The following is a 22,820-nucleotide window of genomic DNA, read 5'->3' as shown; positions in this document are numbered from 1 at the left end:
AAATGTATGGAGGAAGGTGCTCTGGTCTGATAAGACAAAAATTGAACATTTTGGCCATCAAAGAAAACGCTAACATATCACCCCAAACACACAGCTAAAGCAACACTTGAGTGGTTTAAGGGGAAACATGCAAATGTGTTGGAATGGCCTAGTCAAAGCCCAGACCTCAATCCAATAGAAATTCTGTGGTCGGACTTAAAGATTGCTGTTCACAAGCACAAACCATCCAACTTGAAGGAGCTGGAACAGTTTTGCAAGGAGGAATGGGCAAAAATTCCAGTAGTAAGATGTGGCAAGCTCATAGAGACTTATCCAAAGCGACTTGGAGCTGTGATAGCCGCAAAAGATGGCTCTACAAAGTATTAAGTAAGTACTAACTACTTATAGTTATGCACATTGACTTTTTCTGTTATTTTGTCCTATTTGTTGTTTGCTTCACAATACAAAAAAAACATCTTCAAAGTTGTGGGCATGTTCTCTAAATTAAATAATGCAAATCCTCAAACAAACAATCCATGTTAATTCCAGGTTGTGAGGCAACAAAACATGAAAAATGCCATGGGGGGGGTGAATACTTTTGCAAGGCACTGTACATTGCGTTAAACACTGATTTTTAACACTCAAAAGATGAAGATAATTTAAATAACTTTACAGAGCTGTAAGCAATTGTAAGATTCCCCATAACACCAAGAAGGATATGCATTTCATGCCCTCAGTGGATTTTTGCCTAGTGACAATTAGAAATAAGCATTTTGACTGAAGCCATTCACTGTAATTAAAAGTTCTTGCTCAATTTCTTTTTTGATGATCTAACCAGTTTTATATGCTGATGGGATTCTTCTTAGTGTTATGTTTCTTGCCCCTGGCATAACTGCTATCTTTAATTTGTTTAAAGAGAGATTGTAGCCACCTAATTAATCATTTTCTTGACCTTCAGCCTTCCAAGTCTTAGAGTATTTCTAATGAAATAAAGAGATTTATGTTCTGCATTTTTACAGCAAGCATTTTTCTTTACATATGAACTGGAGGGTCAGATTCACAGGTATGGGTTCTTCTTCTTCAGTTTTCTTTAGGGTGGGTGCTTTTCTGTACTGTAGCCATAATTGCTAAATGAAGAAGTGCTAAGATGACACCAGTGTAAGCATGAGCAATAATACATCAACTCTGTTGATACATTTGTAACCACTGTGATAACACTTGGTCTAAAGATTTGGAAAAATGACTGTCATTTAAGGCTAAATTTCTCAAAAAGATATGCGACTAATTATGTACACTCAAAAAACTGACCGCAAAAGCATATCTGACTAAAATTTATAGCACTAAGGCCCCTTTCACACAACAAGCCTGCTTGGATCCGCCTGTCAGTTTTTCAGGTGGATCTGAGCGCGCCATCCATTGACCCCTATGGGCAGGCGGATGTCAGCGGCGATCTGTCCACTGAAACCCGCATGCCATCTGTTCCGCCAAAGACAGACATATGGCGATACGTCTGCCATCCGTCTTAGCGGATCGGCTGAGATCTGATGAAAACGGACATGTCCGTTTTCGTCCGATTTCCCTATAGGAATCAGTGGCACTCTGACAGGCCTCTCCCTGATCAGTGAGCAGAGACGGACCTGTCATCCGCCGGCTTAGCGGAGATCAACAGAGCGATCTCCTGCTGAGCTGGCAGACTCCGCTAAATGGATCCGCCCCGTCTGGAAGGGGCCTTAATGTGCTATTCACCAATAAACTACTGGTTTAAAAAAAAAAAAAAAAGTTTTCCCTAAGGAAAATCTGATCGAATTTGACCAAGCAGGTTCTTTCTCCATTGTGTCAAAATTTGCATAAAGAAACCCAAACACTAAAATTTTAAATAATTGCAGCTTACCAGTCTGTAGATGTGGTGGCTGTATTAGCTGGATTTCAAACACGTCTTTCTCTCTTTATTGCGATTACATGGGGGTTGAGGGAAGTAGTTGTTTTACACAGGGAAGATCACATTGTTTGTACTTTCAGTTCAGCTCACAGGAAGTGTCAAGGCATTTTTGGTAATATCAGATATTTTATGTACTTTCTGAAAAAGTTCTTAGCCTGAAAATCAAAACGAATGCAGCCACCACATCTAAGGGGCGAGGGATTTGTACTGGGAGGAGAGGATCATTTTTGTTTGTACTCTGTACATTACGTACTTCTAACCCCTGCAATATCTGTGTCACGCACTCCTGACCACTGCACTCTGTATTACACACTCTAGAAATTAACGTTATGCACTCCTGAGCCCTGAACAATAGACACTATGTTGTACATTTCATACTCCTGACCACTGCACTGCATTATATAACCACTTTCCGCCCGTGCTATTATCGAAAGACGACTACAGCGTGGGCTTCCAGTGCCAGGAGGGCTGAGGTACAGATTGCGCTGTGTGCCGTGCGAGCTGTGATCATTGAGTCCTTCGGACTCGGCTGATCACAAAACAGAGTAAAGGGCCAATCACAGCGGCCCTTTACCACGTGATCAGCTGTTAGCCAATGACAGCTGATCACAGAAGTAAGCAGAAGCTAGTTATCGGAGCAAAGAAGAAAGCCGGGAACAGGCTTCGGTTACAGGAACATCGGTCCCAATCTGTGTCCACCAGTGCTGTTAATCAGTGCCCACCCTTGCTGCCAATCGGTGCCCACCGGCGGCTCCTATCAGTGCTACCAATCAGTGCCAGCTATCAGAGCTGCCTATTAGTGCCGCCTACCAATTAGAGCTGCACCATTCTGGCTAAAATGAGAATCACAATTTTTTTGCTTACAATAACGATCACGATTCTCGTGGCGTAACATCATCTTTCCCATTATACATAAAAATTGGGCCAACTTTGCTGTTTAGTATTTTTTTTAATTCATTGGAGTGTATTTTTTTTCCCAAAAAATTGCGTTTGAAAGACTGCTGCGCAAATACAGTGTTACATAAAATATTGCAACAATTTTTTTTCACCATTTTCGGTCTTTTATTGTTTCTTTAGCAAAAAATAAAGAGAAAATTGAGTACTGTCCGTGATACTTTTTTTATTTGTACTAACATACAATTTTTCAGGACAAGCTTTCGGGGTATGTCCCCTTCTTCAAGGTCCAAGCAGTACTGATCCACAAATTTTTAAGCAGCATGTTAAAGAAAAAAAAAAAAAAAGGGAAAACCAAACACATACAAATCAATGGTAATAAAGATAGCAGCAGAGTTAGTGAGATAAGACAGAGGAGAGAGCTATAGAATGCAGGGGGGGGATACTAGTCACAGAGGGGGTCGTAAAACTTTAGCATAATGTGTAAGGAAACCAATATCTAAATTCAGGCCGTTATTTTTGTGTCAAAAAGAAGTATCATTCTTAGTTCAAACGTTTTCCTTTCCTGGATACGGCTACAATCAAATCAAGTATGATGGCAAAAAATAAAAAAACAGTGGTGGTTAAATACCACCAAAAGAAAGCTTAATTTGTGTGAAAAAAATGACCAAAATCGTGTTTGGGTACAGTGTTGCATGACTGTGCAATTGTCATTCAAAGTGAGACAGCGCTGAAAGCTGAAAATTGGCCTGGGCAGAAAGGGGGTATAAGTGCCCAGTAAGCAAGTGGTTAAGATGGGTGGTGTGTAGAAAAGCCTTTGTATTGGAAGCACTGTAGCATGTGTGTGCTGTTTATACAGTGAATAGACGCAACAGTGTTTCAGTACGCAGAAAAGTCAACGTCTAATGAAATTTTCTAAATATTTACTGCTAAATGTGTTTGCAGTGTGTGTTTTTCATTGTATTTTCTAAAAGAGCAATTGGGTTTGCCAGTGTATATTTAAACCATACCCGTATGGTCAAGACTACTTTCCACTGCCCACACCCACTTTGTCACGGCACGCTACATGCGCCACATTCTACTCATTTGCAGGCTGCCCCTCTTTGTCAAGTTTCAGAGTTGGGAGGTATGTGGCACTAGCAATTCTCCAAGTTCAGCATCAAGTACTAGGGAAAATCTTCATTGGTAATTCATAGGGACCAGAAAAAAAGAAACACAATATTTAGGGCTGTCCCCAAAATAGGCAAGCATAGGGCAAATGACTATTCTCCAGAATTGCATGTGGTCTCCCAGCAGCTGAACACTTCCCATTTACTGACTTACTTTACCTGCACAATCAATGTGGAGACAGCCACCATGATGAAGGGAGAGACTTGCTTTCTCACATCAGATCCTCCAGCTAGAAAACAGTGGGCAGCACAGTAGTGATATCAGCAAATTTCACTGCAAATCTCCTAAAGAATGTAATCAGAGGCAGTAGTACCTCAGAAACCAGTTGAGTGGGCAGCGTAGGTGTAGTACATGGTAATTTGCATATGAATGCATGAGAGCACAATGTATAGGGGAAGAGTCTTTGCAGGACAAAGCCCCTGTACGTGGGACAATGGGACTGAGCAGAAACAGTGGGACAGTCCCACAAAATCTGGGACTGTTTGGAGGTATGGTACCAGCTATTTATATACACACACCCTCTGTCATTCCTTACATTTTAAATGGCAACCTCTAAGCCAGAGACAGTAAATGGGGTTCTCATATTTTTAGTACCCAGATTTTTAGTTATGTAGTGATCAGCACTGAAATTATTTCTTTGGGCACTGACATCAGTGTCACTACTAGATAGAACAAGGTTGAAAAAGTGTGCTATCAGCATGTCAACGTCAGAGGAAGAGAAAGCTGGAAGAATGCCTTTGTCTTCTCCATCTATATAGCTACATTCTAATGCCACAGCTGGCAGTGTATTGTTACAGCTACCTATGTAGTGCCCAAATCCCCTGTGTATTGCCACAACTGCCAGTGTTCGGTTACAAATTTTTCATGTAGTGACACACATGCCAGTGTATTGCCACAACTACCCATGTAGAGTAACAATTGCCCATGCTTTTTTTCTAGATTTGTCCACTGTAACAGCTGGTCATTTTCTGTCACAAATGCCCATTGCCACAGTTTGGTGGTGCTGCTGCTGCAGTGCTGTGTCATTTTATTACCAAAAAACCTATCTTGCAAAAACCTGTTACTGTTAAACTACAGCCAATAAAAAACAATATTTTGCCACACTCTCAACAGATAAACCAATAGACAACTGTAGATTAACAGACAGACAGAAAGATAGGTTGATGACAAATTGGCAATACTGCGGCTAGAGAGAAATTGCTAATGGTAGAGGCTATTTATGTGTCCCTATGGAATTGCTTCCACTGTAAGCAGACACAATAAGATGTGGGGTGCAACAGGGATGTGTCCTGGGCCCCTTTTTGTTAATTTGTATACTTAAAATTGCGTCTCCCACTTTGAGGTTGCAACTAACTGTGCAAATGACACCATAATAGCAAGGGATGGTGACGAGGCTGCATATCGGCAGGATAAAAGAAACCTAGTGTGTTGGTGCAGAGACAATAATTTAGAGTGTAATGTGGATGAGACCAAGGAAATAATTGTAGATTTTAGAAGAAACCGAGAGACTAGTTATGAGCCAGTTGTGATTGATGGGGCAGGGTTCAAGAGGGTACCGGAGTTCAGTTTCTTGGGAACAACAATTAGGGAGGATCTTCCATGGACAGGGCACATATCCCGTCTCGTGGGTAAGAATTTGTACTTCTTGAGAAAGCTGTGAAGAGCAGGCTTTTTTGGTGCATGTCATCTACCTTCTAAAAGGTAGACATTGAGAGTATGCTGACTTATCACATCTCTCTGTGGCAAGAAATGTGCACGGTCCATGACAGAAATGCCTTATAGAGGGTATTAAAAACAACACAGAAGAGTATTAAAGGGTCATATTTACCATGTATTGAAGAACCAGGGGAGGGGAGGTGCATTCAGGTACTTATTAATAATTCTGAATCCCATCCTATGAATGCCTTGTTTACAGTGTTGCCTTCTGGCATGCGATTTAGGAGTATTTCCACTCGTACCTTCAGGCTACAAAACAGCTTCTTTTCGCGGTCCATATGGTTTTTGACTGCTGGAGTGTTTTTAGGGTTAAATTAAATGTGCAGTATGTATTCCTAATATGATGTACACTAGGAGTTGCATTTATGAAGTTAGTTTTCATGTGAGGTATGTGATGTCTTTTATTGTGAAGGGGTTGCATCTGCATTCCATTTTATGATTTTTATTGCAAACCACAACACATTTTTCTGATATTGACTCTGATTCAAAATCACTGGATTGAACGTTGCTGAATTTTTATCGCTCTGTAGAGGGAGTGATTACATAGACACAAACCTACAGCCTCTTAGCGACCCTACCACAGGCGATTTCAACAATTTGCCAACAAAGTTTCCTGTCTGACATCAACCACAGAGCTAAAAAGGTTGAGTGTGTGAAGAAGGGAAATATATATAATGATCATTTTCTGGAGGCAATTTTTATACCTAATTACATTTATATTATTTAGGTAGTTCACCTACACCATACGACTACAGAAGGTCAGTAGTTCATGCTATATATATATTTTTAAATCCCCATCTTTTTTACATTTAATTAATGGAAAATAATATGCATGCAGTTATGAAGCCTTCTTTTACTTCTATATCAGCCATGTATGGAAAACACAGATTTTTTTTTTTTTTTTTTTTTTAATCAGATACTTTTTTTATTGAGTTTAATTTTTTAAAGTGAACACAAACAAAACAACTTTTTATGGCAACTTACAACTGCCAAAGAGGATCCATTGGTAGCTCACATGGTGAAAAAACAGCCATACAGAACAGCGATCCATTCAATCAACATGAGAAATATATGGACAACACCATGCAGTTGTCATCCTATCATCTACTTAGGGCACAGGTCATGCTATGATAATGAATAAACTAACTACAATGCTCTCCATGACTGACTGATAGCAATAAAGTAATAAGTATATCAACCCAGGTGGCTTGTGCGTTTATTGGGAGCAGCACCAACACATCCAGTTTACGGGCAAATAGACCACAAGGGGTGGTGACCATTACACTAGCATCTGCATACCAGGCACACCACCCAGAGAAGAGGTCAACATGACAACAATCTATTCAAAATACGTGAAGCTGCGGCTAAACCCAGTGTAGCCAGCCGCAGGTCCCACATTTTATCAAAGCGTGTGGGGTAGTTCCTATGTTGGTATACCAGTTTTTCTCTAGATAAAGTATTGTTGATTTAAGGTTTCCATTCTGCCCAAGTAGGGGGATGTGGGACAACCACTTCTGGGCAATCAATTTAGATGCTTGGAATATCACTCTGACAATAGGAGTATAAGTATCGTCAGGTAAGATAGATTTGTCTATTACAGATAGATTTTTAATGATGATGCACTCAGCTGTAAGAATAGAGGGATCACAAACACTTGCAATATTTACATCATATTTACATCAAGCCAATAAAGTTAATCTTTTTCCCCAGCCAAAGTTTCCTCAAATTACATAATGCCTGAGAAAGAAAACGAATGATATTGTTGCCAGCACCATCTAATGGGCATATAGAAATGTAACATTAGACAGCTTTGGAATCATAGAAAGAAGCATCAGAAAACTTGATTTTGTAAGCTAAATGTCCCCTGCTCCTGTTTCAGTCTGCTGAAGTTGTCATTAGCATGAAATTAACACGTTGAAATATAACACTCGCATTTTATTGCTTTGCTATCAAACTTCTGACAGTGAACAATTAATTTACACCGGTCTCAAAAGACATATGAATGACACACCGTAATCTGTTACTAAGCAGCTAACAAACAGTGTCAAACACTAATGAGGCTCAGATTGGAAATCAATGTCACAACACTATTTTTGTTCAATGAAACAGAAAATTTAAGGTATGTGATCAATTTCCCTCACTACTGTCACAAGACAACATGAGGAGCTAACAGTTTCTTTCACCAATGAGCCTCTTCGGTCAATTTATGTAGAGTAATTTGCAAAATAATGCAGGTGGTCATTTAAAGATAACTTCCTGGTTAGCAAACACTATGATTGCAAAGAGAGATGAGCAAACAATTACCATTCACAACAGTAAACCATCCTGTTTATTATCTACTCTTTATAAAGTGTAACTCATTTTAGGAGCCCTTCCTTATGCATTTAATGCCAACTTGTCTATTACATATATTGTATAGAAAAAGGTTTCTTTGTGTTCTCCAATGATCCCTGATTCATGTGGTTATTAAGGGCTAAACTTTTTAACTCCCCCCAAAGACGCAGCAAAGTCTTACCTACCTTGTATACTCAGTCCAATTGTAGTGTCCTAAGGGTTCCTGCTCTTAGGCAGGACTATTGCTGCACGATTAATCGTTAAAAGATTGCAATCTCAATTTAACCGCTCACACAATCTTAATACAGCATTTCCACGATTCATGTAAAAAGTACATAGCAGTTCCACTACTCACAGCTGTCAAAAAAAAAGGAGCCGGCAATGATTATCAACAACATTGCTCAGCCTGAAAGAGACAGATAAAAAGAAATATTGTATCTTATCTGTCCTTCTGTTTATTCATTTACAGATTGAAGGGATGAACTTTGGTCTGCAACTTAAGTCAGTTTAAAGCAACCTTGTCAAGTAAAAAAAATATATATTTTTGGGAGTTTTTAACAAGTTGTTCTGTTTAACCCCTTATTAACCCTTAATTTACTCTAATCAGCCTTAATAACTCATTATTCTCCTTCTACATTTAATTATTATCTTCCCCTGCAGATTTTTTAAGTATCCCCATTTATAAAGAAATGAAGGGTCTATTATTTTTATCATAGGTGTATTTTAAATTATAGAGACAGAATATCAACCAAAAGTCAAGTAAAAAACACATAAAACAATGCTATAAATTAAGTTGTTGTTCAGTGAATAAAATAAGTATTTGATCCCCAAGCAAAACATGGCTTAGTACTTGGCGGAAAAACCTTTGTTGGCAAGCACAGAGGTAGGACGTTTCTTGTAGTTAGTTTGCACATATTTTGGGATTTTAGTCCACTCTTCTTTTTACAGATCTTCTCTAAATCTCTAAGGCTTCTTGGCAGTCTCTCGCTTGAAGTTTCAGCTCCCTCCATAATTTTTCTATAGGATTAAGGTCTGGAGACTGGCTAGGCCACTCCATGACCTTAACATACTTTTTCTTGATCTACTCCTTTGTTGCCTTGGCAGTATGTTTTGGGTCATTGTCATGCTGGTAGACCCATCCATGACCCATCTTCATTGTTCCAGCTGAGGGAAGAAGGTTCAAAGATCCAAAATTTTACAATATATGGCCCCATCCATTGGCCAACTCCTCCAAAGAAATAACACATTAACACCCTAGAAGTATGTTACAGGCATAACCACCAGGGGAAAATCAAAGTAAAATAAACCTAAAAAAGAAAAACAATGCTGGCACCAAATAGGAGGACTGGTAAGCTGCAATCTATTAATTTATGCTCTTGTGTTTACAAATGCTTTAAAGTTACTGCAAACCCTTCACTTTTTTTTTTTAAATAACAAACAAGTTATACTTGCTTGCTCTGTGCAATGGTTTTGCACTGAGCTGAGCTGATCCACCCCGACGAGTGCCCGCCATTACAAGCCACCTGCTATGGGGGCACACTCTTGAGCCAAAGCGTGACTTCCTCATTGACTGCTGTGATTGGCTCCCGCTGCTTTCTCTGAGCCAATGAGGAGGAAGAGAGCCAAAAGAGCTGCTGCTCTCGTGCACAGCGCTGGATCAAGATCTGGCTCAGGTAAGTATAAAGGAGGAAGGGGGAACTGCACTCAAAAGGTTTTTTACCTTTAATGCATAGAAGGAAAAAAAACCTTTAGCCTTTAAAACCACTTGAATGTCACTGTCGGGCATGTCCCTATGCTAGGCATACAGTATAATGTTTTCCAGCACATAATTTGATTGCACTTAAGAACGGAAATCTATGAAACTCACCACTTCAGGTGGTAAAGCTGACTATAGCGCAAGGTGTGGCTTTAGATCACACTTCGGGAAAGTATTGTCTAATATAAGTTTTCAGTTCTTTCTTTGCTGTCACTTTTCTACTGCGGGCATAGATGAGAACTATTGAAAAATAAATTCACTTGAACCTGAAATGGTGAGTGCTACGAACTTCATTCTTCTTCTTGTGATAACTGAACTGTTCTCTAATAGTCACTAGATGAGAGTGCCAGGCAATGAATGTACCGAATACAAATAGCTGCTACTTCATGTTTATAATCATTCCCCATCTCAGCAACCTCTGCAAACTCTATATTGCCATTATCTGTGACAATTTCAATCACACTTAAATAATGTATAACTGTTAAAAAATAAGGAACACTAGGTATACTTAGTGCATTAATAATTATGAGACAAAGAAATGTAAAAATTTATAACATACTAATAATTTGTAAGCATCATACACAGTAAGTATCACTGCATGTGAGACTATCAAATTGTATGATGTTGGTGACTGGAAACCTCACTAAAATATTTTTTTCCTGTTACTGCCGTGCCTTACCATCTCGTCCAGTTAGAGAATGCTGCCTGATTGGCGAGTGAGTGAACCCCTGTGGTTACGGTGCAGAAGAGCAGCTGCTCATCACTGAACCTGGAAGACTGCTGCTAGTAGCTGCAAATTAACCCCTTTGTCCTGGCGCCACCCGGCCCTTTAAGATGTTTCAGATGCCGGGAGGCGGGGCAGGGGTTTATGATCATGTGACCATGCGCTCTCGGCACAGTCCTGTCTGCAAATTGGTACGCAAATATGCGGCTGCTCAGTGCCAAGGCCACATATTTGCGTACTGTCAGTGCCTAGGGGTTAAATACTATAATGATTTAAAGTATTTGGTCACATATGAGATATGCATACATTGGTCCAAGCCCCTAATAAAATTATACCTAAACTTCAGCTTTAGAGTGCTTTCACAGTCACAGCGCCCAGGCGTCGACGGTAAAGCGGCGATATTTTTAGCTCCGCTTTGCCGTAGTTTTAGTGAAGCTCTTCAGCCGCTAGCGGGGCGATTTTGACCCCCGCTAGCGGCCGAAAAAGAATTAAATCCGCCGCAAAATGCCGCAGCGCTTTGCCGGCGCTATGTCAGCGCTGCCCCATTGATTCCAATGGGCAAGAGCGGTGGAGGAGCGGTGTAGTCACCGCTCCTTCACCGCTCCAAAGAAGCTGCTGGCATGACATTTTGTGAAGTCCTGCCAGTGCAGCGCCCCAGTGTGAAAGCAATCGCGCTTTCACACTGGGATTGCACCCGAGGCTTCTTTCAGGCGCTTTACATGCGCTATTTTTAGCACTAAAGCGCCTGAAAAATGCCTCAGTGTGAAAGGGGTCTTAAAGTGTAACTGAAGGCAAAACATTTTTTGTGTTTGTTTTTTTTAGTTTTGGGTAGAGTGAAGAGGGATTACAATACCTATTAGGCTATTGCTGTCTGTTCCTCCGTTAGGGACATTGAAAGTGACAGTAAAAAAAAAATATGTGGGTTGACATCAGAGCAGTAATAGAGGGGAAATCTTTCCAGGGGGACACTAGTTCTGGTGACACCTAGAGATGGGAAGGCCTGGAAAAAAAATGGAAACATTGGGGGGAAATTTTTTTTTTTTTCAAAGTCATTTTTTTGTTTTTGCAGATTGATTGAAGGAAAAAAAAAAAAAGAAGGCATGGAACATGTTCATTTATAATTCATATATCTATGACATGGTGTTTAAACTATATACCGTATATACTCGATCCGAGTATAAGTCGAGGCCCTAATTTACCAACAAAAAAATAAGAAAAAATTGTTGACCCGAGTATAAGACGAGGGTGAGAAATGCAGCAGCTACTGTAAGTGGAAAAAGAGGGTCAACAATGCCCATCTGCGGCTGTTTACCTCCCTGTGTCCTGTGCATGTGTCCTGTGCATGTGTCATGTGTATATGTCATGTACCTGTGTCCTGTGTATATGTGCATGTGTCATGTGTCCTGTGTATATGTGCATGTGTCATGTTCCTGTGTCCTGTGTATATGTGCATGTGTCATTTGTCCTGTACCTGTGTCCTGTGTATATGTGCATGTGTCATGTACCTGTGTCTGTGTATATGTGCATGTGTCCTGTACCTGTGTCCTGTGTATATGTGCATGTGTCCTGTACCTGTGTCATGTGTATATGTACCTGAGTCCTGTGTATATGTGCATGTGTCATGTACCTGTGTCCTGTGTATATGTGTCATGTGTCCTCTACCTGTGTCCTGTGTATATGTGCATGTGTCATGTGTATATGTACCTGTGTCCTGTGTATGTGTGCATGTGTCATGTGTATATGGTCCTGTGTATGTGTCTGTGTGCATCCTACCTGTGTCCTGTGCATGCCTCCGTGTGCCACTCTGCACCAATCAGCGTGTGCTATTCCTATTCGGCGGCCATTCACTGTTCAAAAGCCACGCCTCCTCGTCGTCCATGATAGGCAGAAAACTCCATTTTCCAGCAGTCAGCGGTCAGCCTATCAAGGGCATTCTCTCATCCTCATACCATGGAAGAGGATGAGAGAATGTCCGTGATAGGCTGTACACTGACTGCCTATCACAGACGAGGAGGCGCGGCTTTTGAACTGTGAGAGCCGCTGCCGAGTAGTATGCAGCACACGCTGGCCGCCGTCTGCCTGCATGACACGCTGATCATGTAGGCAGACGGCGGTGACTCGCGTATAAGTCGAGGGGGGCACTTTCAGCCCCAAAAAAGGGGCTGAAAAATTGGACTTATACACGAGTATATACGGTAACATAGAGACCTTAATGAAAGATTTCTGAGACTTTATGTAAGGTCTGTAAGCTAGGTTAACACTATTGTGGGTGGTTGATAAGGGAATCGCAGCTGTACCTGCACCGCAACCACCCGCAGCCAAAACACTGACAAATTAGTTTATCTGCAAACCTTTAAATGATTCCTATTAATGTCGTCCACCATCACAACATAATGTTTCCCTATAGTCTAATCAGTAAATTGTTTTTTTTCTTTTTCTCCTCTCAGTAAAATGGTGAGACCAACATCTAGAGTTTGGAAACATTTCCACAGTGCAATTTCTGTGGAGAGCAAGGCTGCAAATTGCAAATATTGTGAGAAGAAATATTCTTTTCCAAATTCTACAAGGATGACAAAACACATCCTTGTATGCCAGAGGTGCCCTAAAGACATCAACAAATATTTCATGGAAGCTCTCATTCCAGAAACACTCTCTGCTGCTTCTGGATCATCACAAATTGTTTCTTCACCAGCAGCTTCTTTAAGGTATGTAAATGTTACAAACCAACATATACAATCCTTGTTATTCAATTTGTAATAAAAATGTAATTTTTAAAAAGCAAGTTTAGTTTATTTACTGAATAAGCTGTACTTTTTTTTTTTTTTAAGCATAATACTTTTATATGTATTTCACCTTCCCAGTGTAACAGAATGACTTTCAATTTGTAAAACTACTCCACACTGAATTTTTTTCAATGTTTCCAAAACTTCAATTTTTTTTCCGGAAAAAAAAACAGGGAAAAAAAAAAGTTTCTCTAGACACCCTGGGATTTCTTCACTTTGAAGGAATTTTCTCTCACTTTCTGTTTGTGCTATGGAACAGGAAGTGAAGGGAAATCTCCTCAATGGGACACAGATGGCAAAAAAACTGACAGGGGATATAACGCTTCATTAGGCCCCTTTCACACGATAGACCTGGTCGGATCCACCTGTCCGTTTTCCAGGCAGATCCAAGCGGGCCACCCATTGACTCCTATGGGAAGGCAGATGTCAGCAGAGAGGTGTCCACTGAAACCCGCCTGTCATCCGATCAAGACAGACGTATTAAGATACGTTCAGCCATCTGTCTGTCGGATCGGATGAGATCTGATGAAAACGGACAAGCTGTCCGTGTTCGTCCGATCTCCCCATAGGAATCAGAGGGGCTCTGACAGGTCCCTCCCCACTCAGTGAGCACAGATGGACCTGTCATCCGCCAGCTCAGCGGAGATCAACGGAGCGGTCTCCCACTGGGCTGGCGGACTTCGCTGAGTAGATCCGTCCCCAAGTGAAAAGGGGCCTTACTCTACCAACATGAAAATAAAGTTTTTGCCTTTAGTTACACTTTAAGTTAGGAGTTTGGTTACAGCTGAAAATGCAAGGTCCTCTTTATTATGCAGCCCCTTATACTACTACACCCTAACATACAGTCCCCTTCATTTATCTGGCCTTTGGGGCTGTGTGGGCAGTAGTCGTGACAGTAGGTGCAACACCTATTCTCATTTCTAAGCCATATTTTTTTGTTTCAGAAATTCTCAATTATCATTGACATACAAATATGTATGGAATCATTCCCTAAAGCCCCATACACACTATCAGATTTTCTGCTGATTTTTTCCTTCAGATTTACCAAAACCATATAATATGAGGTCAAACCTTAGGAGTTTCAATTTGCATGCAATCAGGCAGGCCCTTGCACTACATGGTTTTGGTAAATCTGAAGACAAAAATCAGCAGAAAATCTGATAGTGTGTATGGAGCTTAAGGCTCGGTTCACACAAGAACGCAATGTAGGAAAGGCCATTCCATGCGTATTTCCCACACTGCAATCAAAACATACTGCCTCTGAAATCTGCTGAGGATGCCAATACATTATTCACAACTTTTTGTTCAAATGAATGAGCTTTAGGCTTCATGCACACTGGACGTTTTTACAGCTGCTGTTTTTGGCTTCAGGTGTAAACTCCCCAGCATAGTCTGTTATTAGTGTATTTTAGCAGGAGCATTTTCTGGCTGGAAAAAACTACTGGGTTTTGAGAGGAGCTTCTCAGCTGTAAAAACACTTTAACTCTGAAAAAAGCTTAAAAACGTGGCTATTCTGCGTTTATTAGTGTTTTTGAGCCATAAGCTTTTGTGAGAGTATAGTTTTGCTGAAAAACTCATTCTACAGCTAATGCTACTGGCGATTTTATAATGTCCAGTGTGCATGAAGCCCTAAAATCACACTGCAGGGGAATGCGCAGGAGCAAATATAAAATGTTTTAAGTGTACAGTACTAGCTGGCAGCTTATGTTGTGAATAAGAGCAGCTGGTTTGTCATCATTCACAAAAACACAAGCCCACAACAACAGATACTGGCAGCTACTCTACTACACTTGTCTCTCTCTTAGACAAATGTAGTAGCAGGCTCGTGTTGTTGTGGGCTTGTGTTTTTGTTAATAACAATATTCCTCTTCAAACAGCTATGATACAATTTACAAAGTAATTGTATTCCCTGTTTAATTATTTGGCTCATCACTGATCCCACTTCTTTCAGTTTAAAGAAGTTGATGAAATGGTCAGCTTTGGTATCCATAAAGCAGAATCAGGTGAGAATCTGCAGTGTCATCTGCTAATGTCCTTGCAATGTATACGTATATTTGGCCTGGTGAGGATTTGATTTTTCAACAAAAGTGGAGTTACATTTTCAAGCCACCTTTTCACAACACAAACGGGAAGAGTTTTGTCAACTCCATCATGGAAACAAATTTCGAAAAGGATAATTTGCATATTTTCCAAAAAACGGCTTGGCTAGAAGTACGTTTGGTGTTTATGGGATAAACTTACAAAGAGTTTGTAGCGCTGTGTATTATCATGTGGGTTTCAGATCCATCTTCAGAATTGCATAGAGCCTAAATAAGGGACCGACTGGGTCTTGAAAGCTGGCTGCCTTAATAACTTAAGTTAGCCAATAACAGGCATCACCTAAACTCAAACTTTCTGTATTAAGCAAGGGATAACACAAGATTCTACTACTGTTAAAAGCAAATCAAATTTAAACAGGATGAAAATGCCCCTTAACAGTATATAAATATTGAAATTCTAAATTTTAAGGTTACCTGACTGTCTGCCTTCCCTTCTTGGATGCCACATCCAATGAGACCGATGGATTCCTGTCAGGATACATCTGCTGACTTCCGAACATCTTCTGAAAATATAAGACAAATACCTTAAATCCAAGCAACTCCAAGTAAACTATTTTTCTGAGCTCTGTACAGTGAGAAAGGTCTAAATTTACAGTATTGAAATTATTATTTAAAAGAACTGTAGAGCTCTTCATCTTGTGAAACTGCATGAACATTTGTTCTGTTTGAATGGGGGGGCTAAAATGAGTGTTATACGGCTATTTTCTCCCCAGGTGGAATGTTCTTCATGAAATCAATCAGGAAAAAAACGCATTATGGCTACTGGATGAAGCTGATTATCATGGTAAATAAGTCATTATTCATGATCATCTGCTCCATCTAGTGGCCATAACGCAGTATTTCCCTTAATTCTATTGTGTATGAATGAAGAATGTTCTACATGGAGAGAAAAAAAGCCTAATAACATTTGATTCTGCCCTGATTCCCACAGAACAAATTTACATGCAGTTTCACAGTGGGGAATAACTCAGTTTTATTTATTCTTTATAAATATACCCCTTAGATAATAAACAGTACAATGAACCACAAAGTTCAAGTACTATATATTTATTTAGAATATTAGTTGCATACTTGTTCCTGTAAAAGACGGTTCACCTGTAGAGAGATACATAATATACTTATATGGCTTGCCACAATGACACTGATTGCAGCTTCTAAAGCAAACATGCCTAGAGAATTTTCTTTGTTCGACACACTTGCCGGAGTGAGATGCAGTAGTGGGGCCAGCAGAAGTAACCATAGTGCTCACAGGGGACCAGGAACAATCCTGAAAGTTTGTTGTATGGAGATGATTTTACAGGCATCATAGCGCCTAAAGACAGAGTTTAGTGGTGCTGGTGGTGGGACAGGTAAGTATAATATCCCAACACTCTGATGCAATACACTACTTAGGCTTCATGCACACGAGATGCCAATGCAAACTCTGCTGAACACGTTTTTAAAAGCTGAAACCGGCGTTTAGAAGCGTTTTGCCGTGTTTGCGTGCTGCGTTTAGCCGCGTGTTACCACCTTTGCGTCTAGAAGCGTCTGCAGAGCAGAGAATGACATTTTGCAACCCAACTTTGGGGCCCCGTTTCTCAGGGCCACTTGGTGCTAGGGTACCTAGCACCAAGTGGCCCCGAGATACGGGGCCCCAAAGTCGGGTCGCAAAATGTCTTTCTCTGCTGCAGAAAGTACTTGACATTTTGCGATATGGATGTGTAGGATATGTTGTAGTGCTAGTTCCTCTGTGTTTGCACACCAAATTTGGGGTTCCTAGCACCAAGTGGCACAGAGATACGGGGCCCCAAAGATATTCTCTGCTGCAGTTTACCATCATATTTCTGTGTTTTCTGGTCCAAAATAATAGGGTTCCTTTAAAAACACTTATAAACGCAAACGCGGTACCCGCGTTTAGCCACGTTTGGCATCTGAAACGTGGAAAACTTTTGCATCTGAACCCATTTTTTTTGCTTCTGGAAAAACGAGGTTAAACACAACTGCCTAAAAATGCCAAAAAACGAGACTGTGTACATGGACACATAGGATAACACTGAATGAGTTCAGGGGCAGTTGAAAAAAGTGTCCAACTGCCTCTGAACACGCGTTAACAGCGTCTTGTGTGCATGAGGCCTTAAAGGGGACCCTCAGTAATTTTTTTTTAACTTTCCATCTATTAAATCTTCTGCTCTTGTTGTTTTAACTTTGGATAGTAAAACGTTTTTTTTTTCTGCCAGTAAAAACCTTATACAGCCCACTTCCTGTTTATTGCCTGGTAAAAAGCCTTGACTTATGACATCATGCACAGCTCTCTCTCACTCTCGTGAGAGTTTGCCAGGAAGGGAGGGGGGAGAGTCATAAGAGGGCCAATGAGAGCTGCAGGGCTGCAGAGCTGGAGGTGTGCCTCTGTAAATCTAGGAAGTGAACAGGCAGTGAAGTGAAGTGAACGCTTCAGCTGCCCACAGTTAAAATGGTAGCAGCCAGACTCAGTGGAGGGAGATTTCTGCAGCATATTTGGCAAGTACAGAATCACAGTATATATAAAATAATATGTAAAGTGGTTGGAGGGAAGCTTTAGAATGGCAAAGATGTTTTTTATTACAAATTATGTGACTGTAGTTCCTCTTTAAGCACCCTCACCCTGATTAATGCAGTGGGCTGGCTCTTCGAAGAAGTTAGGGAAATAAACCTTGATGGGTATATGTCAGTTATTAGGCAGACTGAATTTGCATGTAAAAACTGAAAAAAATGAAATATATTTAACCACTTACCTAATGGGAACTTAAACCCTCTTCCTAACCAGACCAATTTTCAGTTTTCGGTGCTCTCAAATTTTGAATGACAATTACTCAGTCATACAATACTGTGCCCCTATGAAATTTTTTTCTTTTTTTCACACAAATAGAGCTTTGTTTTGGTGGTATTTAATCACCGCTGATTTTTTTATTTTTTGCGATATATAAGAAAAAAGACTGAAAATTCTGTAAAAAAATTTTCTTTATTTCTGTTATAAAATTTAGCAAATTAGTAATTTTTCTTAATACATTTTGGCCAAAATTTATATTGCTACATATCTTTGGTAAAAATAACCCAAATCGGTGTATATTATTTGGTCTTTGTGAAAGTTATAGAGTCCACAAGCTATGGTGCCAATCTCTGAAAATTGATCACACCTGATGCATTGACCTCATTTCTTGAGACCCTAACAAGCCAGGAAAGTACAAATACCCCCCAAATGACCCCTTTTTGGAAAGTAGACATTCCAAGGTATTTAGTTAGAGGCATGGTGAGTTATTTGAAGTTTTAATTTTTTCCCCACAATTCTTTGCAAAATCAAGATTTTTTGTCTTTTTTCCACAAAATTGTTATATTATCAGGTTATTTCTTACACACAGCATATGCATACCACAAATTACACCCCAAAACACATTCTGCTATTACTCTCGAGTACGGTGATACCACATGTGTGAGACTTTTACACAGCCTGGCCACATACAGAGGCCCAACATGCACGGAGCGCCATCAGGCGTTCTTGGATCATAAATTACACATATAATTTCTTGACTACCCCTTACACTTTTAAAGGCCCTGGAGCACCAGGACAATGGAAACGCCCCAAAAATGACCCCATTTTGGAAAGAAAACAACCCAACGTATAATCTATGAGGCATAGTGAGTCTTTTGAACATGTCATTTTTTTCTACAAGTTTTTGGAATATGTGTAAAGAAAATGAAAACACATTTTTTTTTTTTTTTTTTACACAATGTTGTCCATTTATACAATATTTCTAACACATAGCATGTACATACCAAAAATTACACCCCAAAATAGATTCTCCTACTCCTCCTGAGTACGGCGATAACACATGTGTGAGACTTTTATACAGCCTGGCCACATACAGAGGCCTAGCATGCAGGGAGAAGCATCAAGTGTTCTAGGGGCATAAGTTTCAAATCTAATTTGACTACCTATTACACTTTGAGACACTGTAGTGGCATGGATGTGGCATGGATGAGTATGAATGGGGATGGATGAGCCGTGGATGGGGATGGCTGAGCATGAATGAGTATGGCTGAGTAGGACCGGGTACGGCTGGGTATGGATGGGGGTGGATGGGATGGCTGAGCATGGATGGATGGATGACTATTGCTGAGTATGGATGGATGAGTATTGCTGAGTATAGATGATGGATGAGTATTGCTGAGGATGGATGGATGGATGAGTATTGCTGAGGATGGACGGATGAGTATTGCTGAGGATGGACGGATGACTGAGTATGGATGAGTATTGATGGATGAGTATTGCTGAGGATGGATGGATGGCTGAGCATGGATGGCTGAGTATTGATGAGGATGGATGGATGAGTATTGCTGAGGATGGATGGATGAGTATTGCTAAGGATGGATGTTTGGATGAGTATTGCTGAGGATGGATGGATGACTGAGTATGGATGAGTATTAATGGATGGATGAGTATTGCTGAGGATGGATGGATGGCTGAGTATGGATGAGTATTAATGGATGAATGAGTATTGCTGAGGATGGATGGCTGAGCATGGATGGCTGGGTATTGATGAGGATGGATGGCTGAGCATGGATGGCTGAGTATTGATGAGGATGGATGAGCATGGATAGATGGATGGCTGGATGAGGCAGAAACTGTCACAAATCAGCGCTGTGGGCAGTACAGTACAGCATATGTTTACAAGTGATCGTTCCGTCATTTGACGGAGCGATCACGTGGTAAACAGCCGCTGTCAGCGACCATTTACTGTGATCCATGATGCACCGGGTCCTGTGGACCCGGCGGTCACGGATATTCCCAGGTGTGCACCCCAGGGGGCGCGATTCTGGGAGGACGTCAATGTACACCCTCCCAGAGTTATCGAGCCGCGCTGTAGCCATCATTCGGCTATAGCGCGGTCGGCAAGCCATTAATGAAAGGGGCAGGCCAGGGACAGTCAGGCTGGAGAGGGGAGCAGCAGGCCTTATCCATTCTGTGAGGAGCTTACAGTGTGCACTAAAATTTGAAAATGCATTTTCAGTCCTGGAGAAAAACCTGTACAACAATGCAAGACTAAGGCTGGGTTCACACTGTCTGCGGACACGGCTCACAACAGGGGTCCGGTGCAACCCTGTTCTCTGTTTCAGGGACAAATCAGAATTTTAGCCTGAATTTGGACCTGAAACGGAGCCAAAGACGCACAAGACCCCTGTGGAATGCGCTCCTTGCCCCCTCTGGAGCTGCCTGAACTGGCTTCATTGAGAGACGGTCACAGTCTCCTGTCATGCAAATTGGATATGGAGAAACCCATATCCAATTCGCATCAGTGTGAACCCAGCCTCAGGGTTAGCCTGAAGTTCGGCTTTAAGAGGAGATCAATGATTGCCTTGAGAATTAACTAGCTTTTTTATGTGTACAAATTATTATTGTGTGAGTGGCACCCAAGATTGCTTGATGGACATATTTTCTTTTTTTTATTAGTAAACGTTTGCGGAAAAATTCACACACACATACATATATATATGTACAGTATATATAGGTGGATATGTAGATAGATATATAAAACTACTTCTTTTCCTGACATTTTTTGGAATACATATGATGCACACATGACATGCGCCAAACAACATAATGCACCTATGTTGAGAACTTACAACATGTGCGGTAGAAAGGGGAAAGTTGCAAAATGTCTCAGTTTCTGAGCCCTATAGATTATTATCTGTGCTACAATGGGGCACAGATATTAGTCTGATTTAACCAGACGGAGATCTGCACATCAGGCTGACTGCCTCTGATAAGTGTAAGTATGGATATCTACCAGTGGGAGGGAGAAACTACCTCCTCTTTCTGCCTAGCTAAGCAGAGAGGAAGGCTCCCTGTAGTGCTTTAAAGAGCTGGAAATCTACCTGAACAACATGGGAGAAGTCACAGATCACCGGCACAGTGTCGCCCCCTCACATCTGATTTAAACCTCTAATTGCCATACTACCGTGTTGCAATCATGTGCATTGCACAGCAATCATGAGTTTGAATCAGGTGGTGAGGAGGCAACATATCGCCTCCTCACCACCTGTCAAACACACTTGGATTGCTTTTTAGAGGGGCAGCAGTGCCATGCTGCACTTGTGAATGAGCCCTTAGTTGCATTCGCCAGCAGCACCCTTAGGGCTCATTCACACATAAAGTTGGTGGCTGGTAAAACACTGTGGTTGAGTCACGGTTTTACCGCCCTCAATCCCTACCCTCCTTTAGCTGCTGAGGCAGCAGCCAAAGATGTACACATGCCGCAGCAGGAATTACACCCCCTATTGCTTTTGGTGGGTACTAATGCCTGCCTATAAAGTCACATTGACTGGAATGGATGAGTTTGACAGGTGGTACCATCAACAAGCTGCATTACATTTGCCTCAGTAACGGCACAAAGCATTGCATTTGTGGCATGTGTTCAGCATCTCAGACTGTATATTAGCTTTTTAGGTGGGCAGTAGTTCAAGGATAAGTTCACCTTTTGTAACATGTTACACCCATATTCAGGGTATAACATGTTACTGTTGCGCCAGCCCCTGCCCCCCCCCCCCACCCATTGTGACAGCAAGCAGGGGACCTTCTCACTGCACTCACTGTCACAATTTAACAAAAACCCTACGTCATTCATTCATAGAGTACTGTGAATATGAGAACTACAAGTGCCGACACGCTTTGCAGCTGTCAGCTTGTAGTTCTCAATTAAGGATGAGCTCGGGCGTGTTCACACAGCCCACGTGCAGAGCCTGCCAGGAAGTCGGCACGGCGCTGTGCTAATCACAGGCAGTGAGACATTTTCCCGATGTGCAGCTGCAGAGATCGGGAAACGTCTCACTGCCTGTGATTAGCGCAGCTCATTGCCGACTTCCTGGCGGGCTCTGCACGTGGGCTGTGCGAACACGCCCAAGCTCATCCTCATTCTCAATTAACTACCAGGGCACTGTTGAGCCCTCTAGGTACTGATGCTTCCTTTAAGTGTGTAACTGTCTGCTTGTACGAGGAGACTGCTTATTACACAGACAGTCTGCAGGGGTGCTGCATAGCACCCCACCAATTGCAAGTGCAATGCTTTGCAGGCTCCTAGTAAAAAAAAAAAAATTAAATGCACATATTTTTACCTGCAAAAAAGATGTGCATTTATTTTATTTTTTTACAAAGGTGAACTTCTTATCCTTTAGGCTGGGTTCACACTCATGCGAATTGGATGTGGGTTTCCCCCGCATCCAGTTTACATGACAGGAGTGTGACCACATCTCAATGGAGCCGCTTCACACATCTCTGGGGCAGTGCACAGCAGAAGGGTCCTGTGTGTCTTTGGCTCTGTTTCAGGTCTGAATTCAGGTTAAAAAAGTCAGACCTAATTCGGACCTGAAGCAGTGAACGAGGACACACCGGACCCCCTGTTGTGCCCGCGCTGCA

At 41.3% G+C, this 22,820-nt stretch overlaps 1 protein-coding gene across 2 annotated transcripts in view; it reads right to left on the bottom strand.

The window, feature by feature from the left end:
* Positions 1–22,820, bottom strand: part of FARS2 (phenylalanyl-tRNA synthetase 2, mitochondrial) — a 649,181-nt gene that overhangs the window by 625,854 nt on the left and 507 nt on the right. Inside the window, exon 2 of one of the 2 annotated variants that reach the window (XM_073631001.1) lies at positions 15,809–15,897. In XM_073631001.1, coding sequence (XP_073487102.1) covers positions 15,809–15,897 — 89 coding nt within the window. The remainder of the gene's footprint in view (positions 1–15,808; positions 15,898–22,820) is intronic. The other variant, XM_073631002.1, reaches the window with a different exon arrangement.

Source organism: Aquarana catesbeiana, linkage group LG05 (assembly GCF_042186555.1).
Source record: "Aquarana catesbeiana isolate 2022-GZ linkage group LG05, ASM4218655v1, whole genome shotgun sequence".
NCBI lineage: Eukaryota > Metazoa > Chordata > Amphibia > Anura > Ranidae > Aquarana > Aquarana catesbeiana.
Note: the sequence above shows the minus strand (reverse complement) of the source record. Positions and strands in the feature narration are given on the sequence as shown.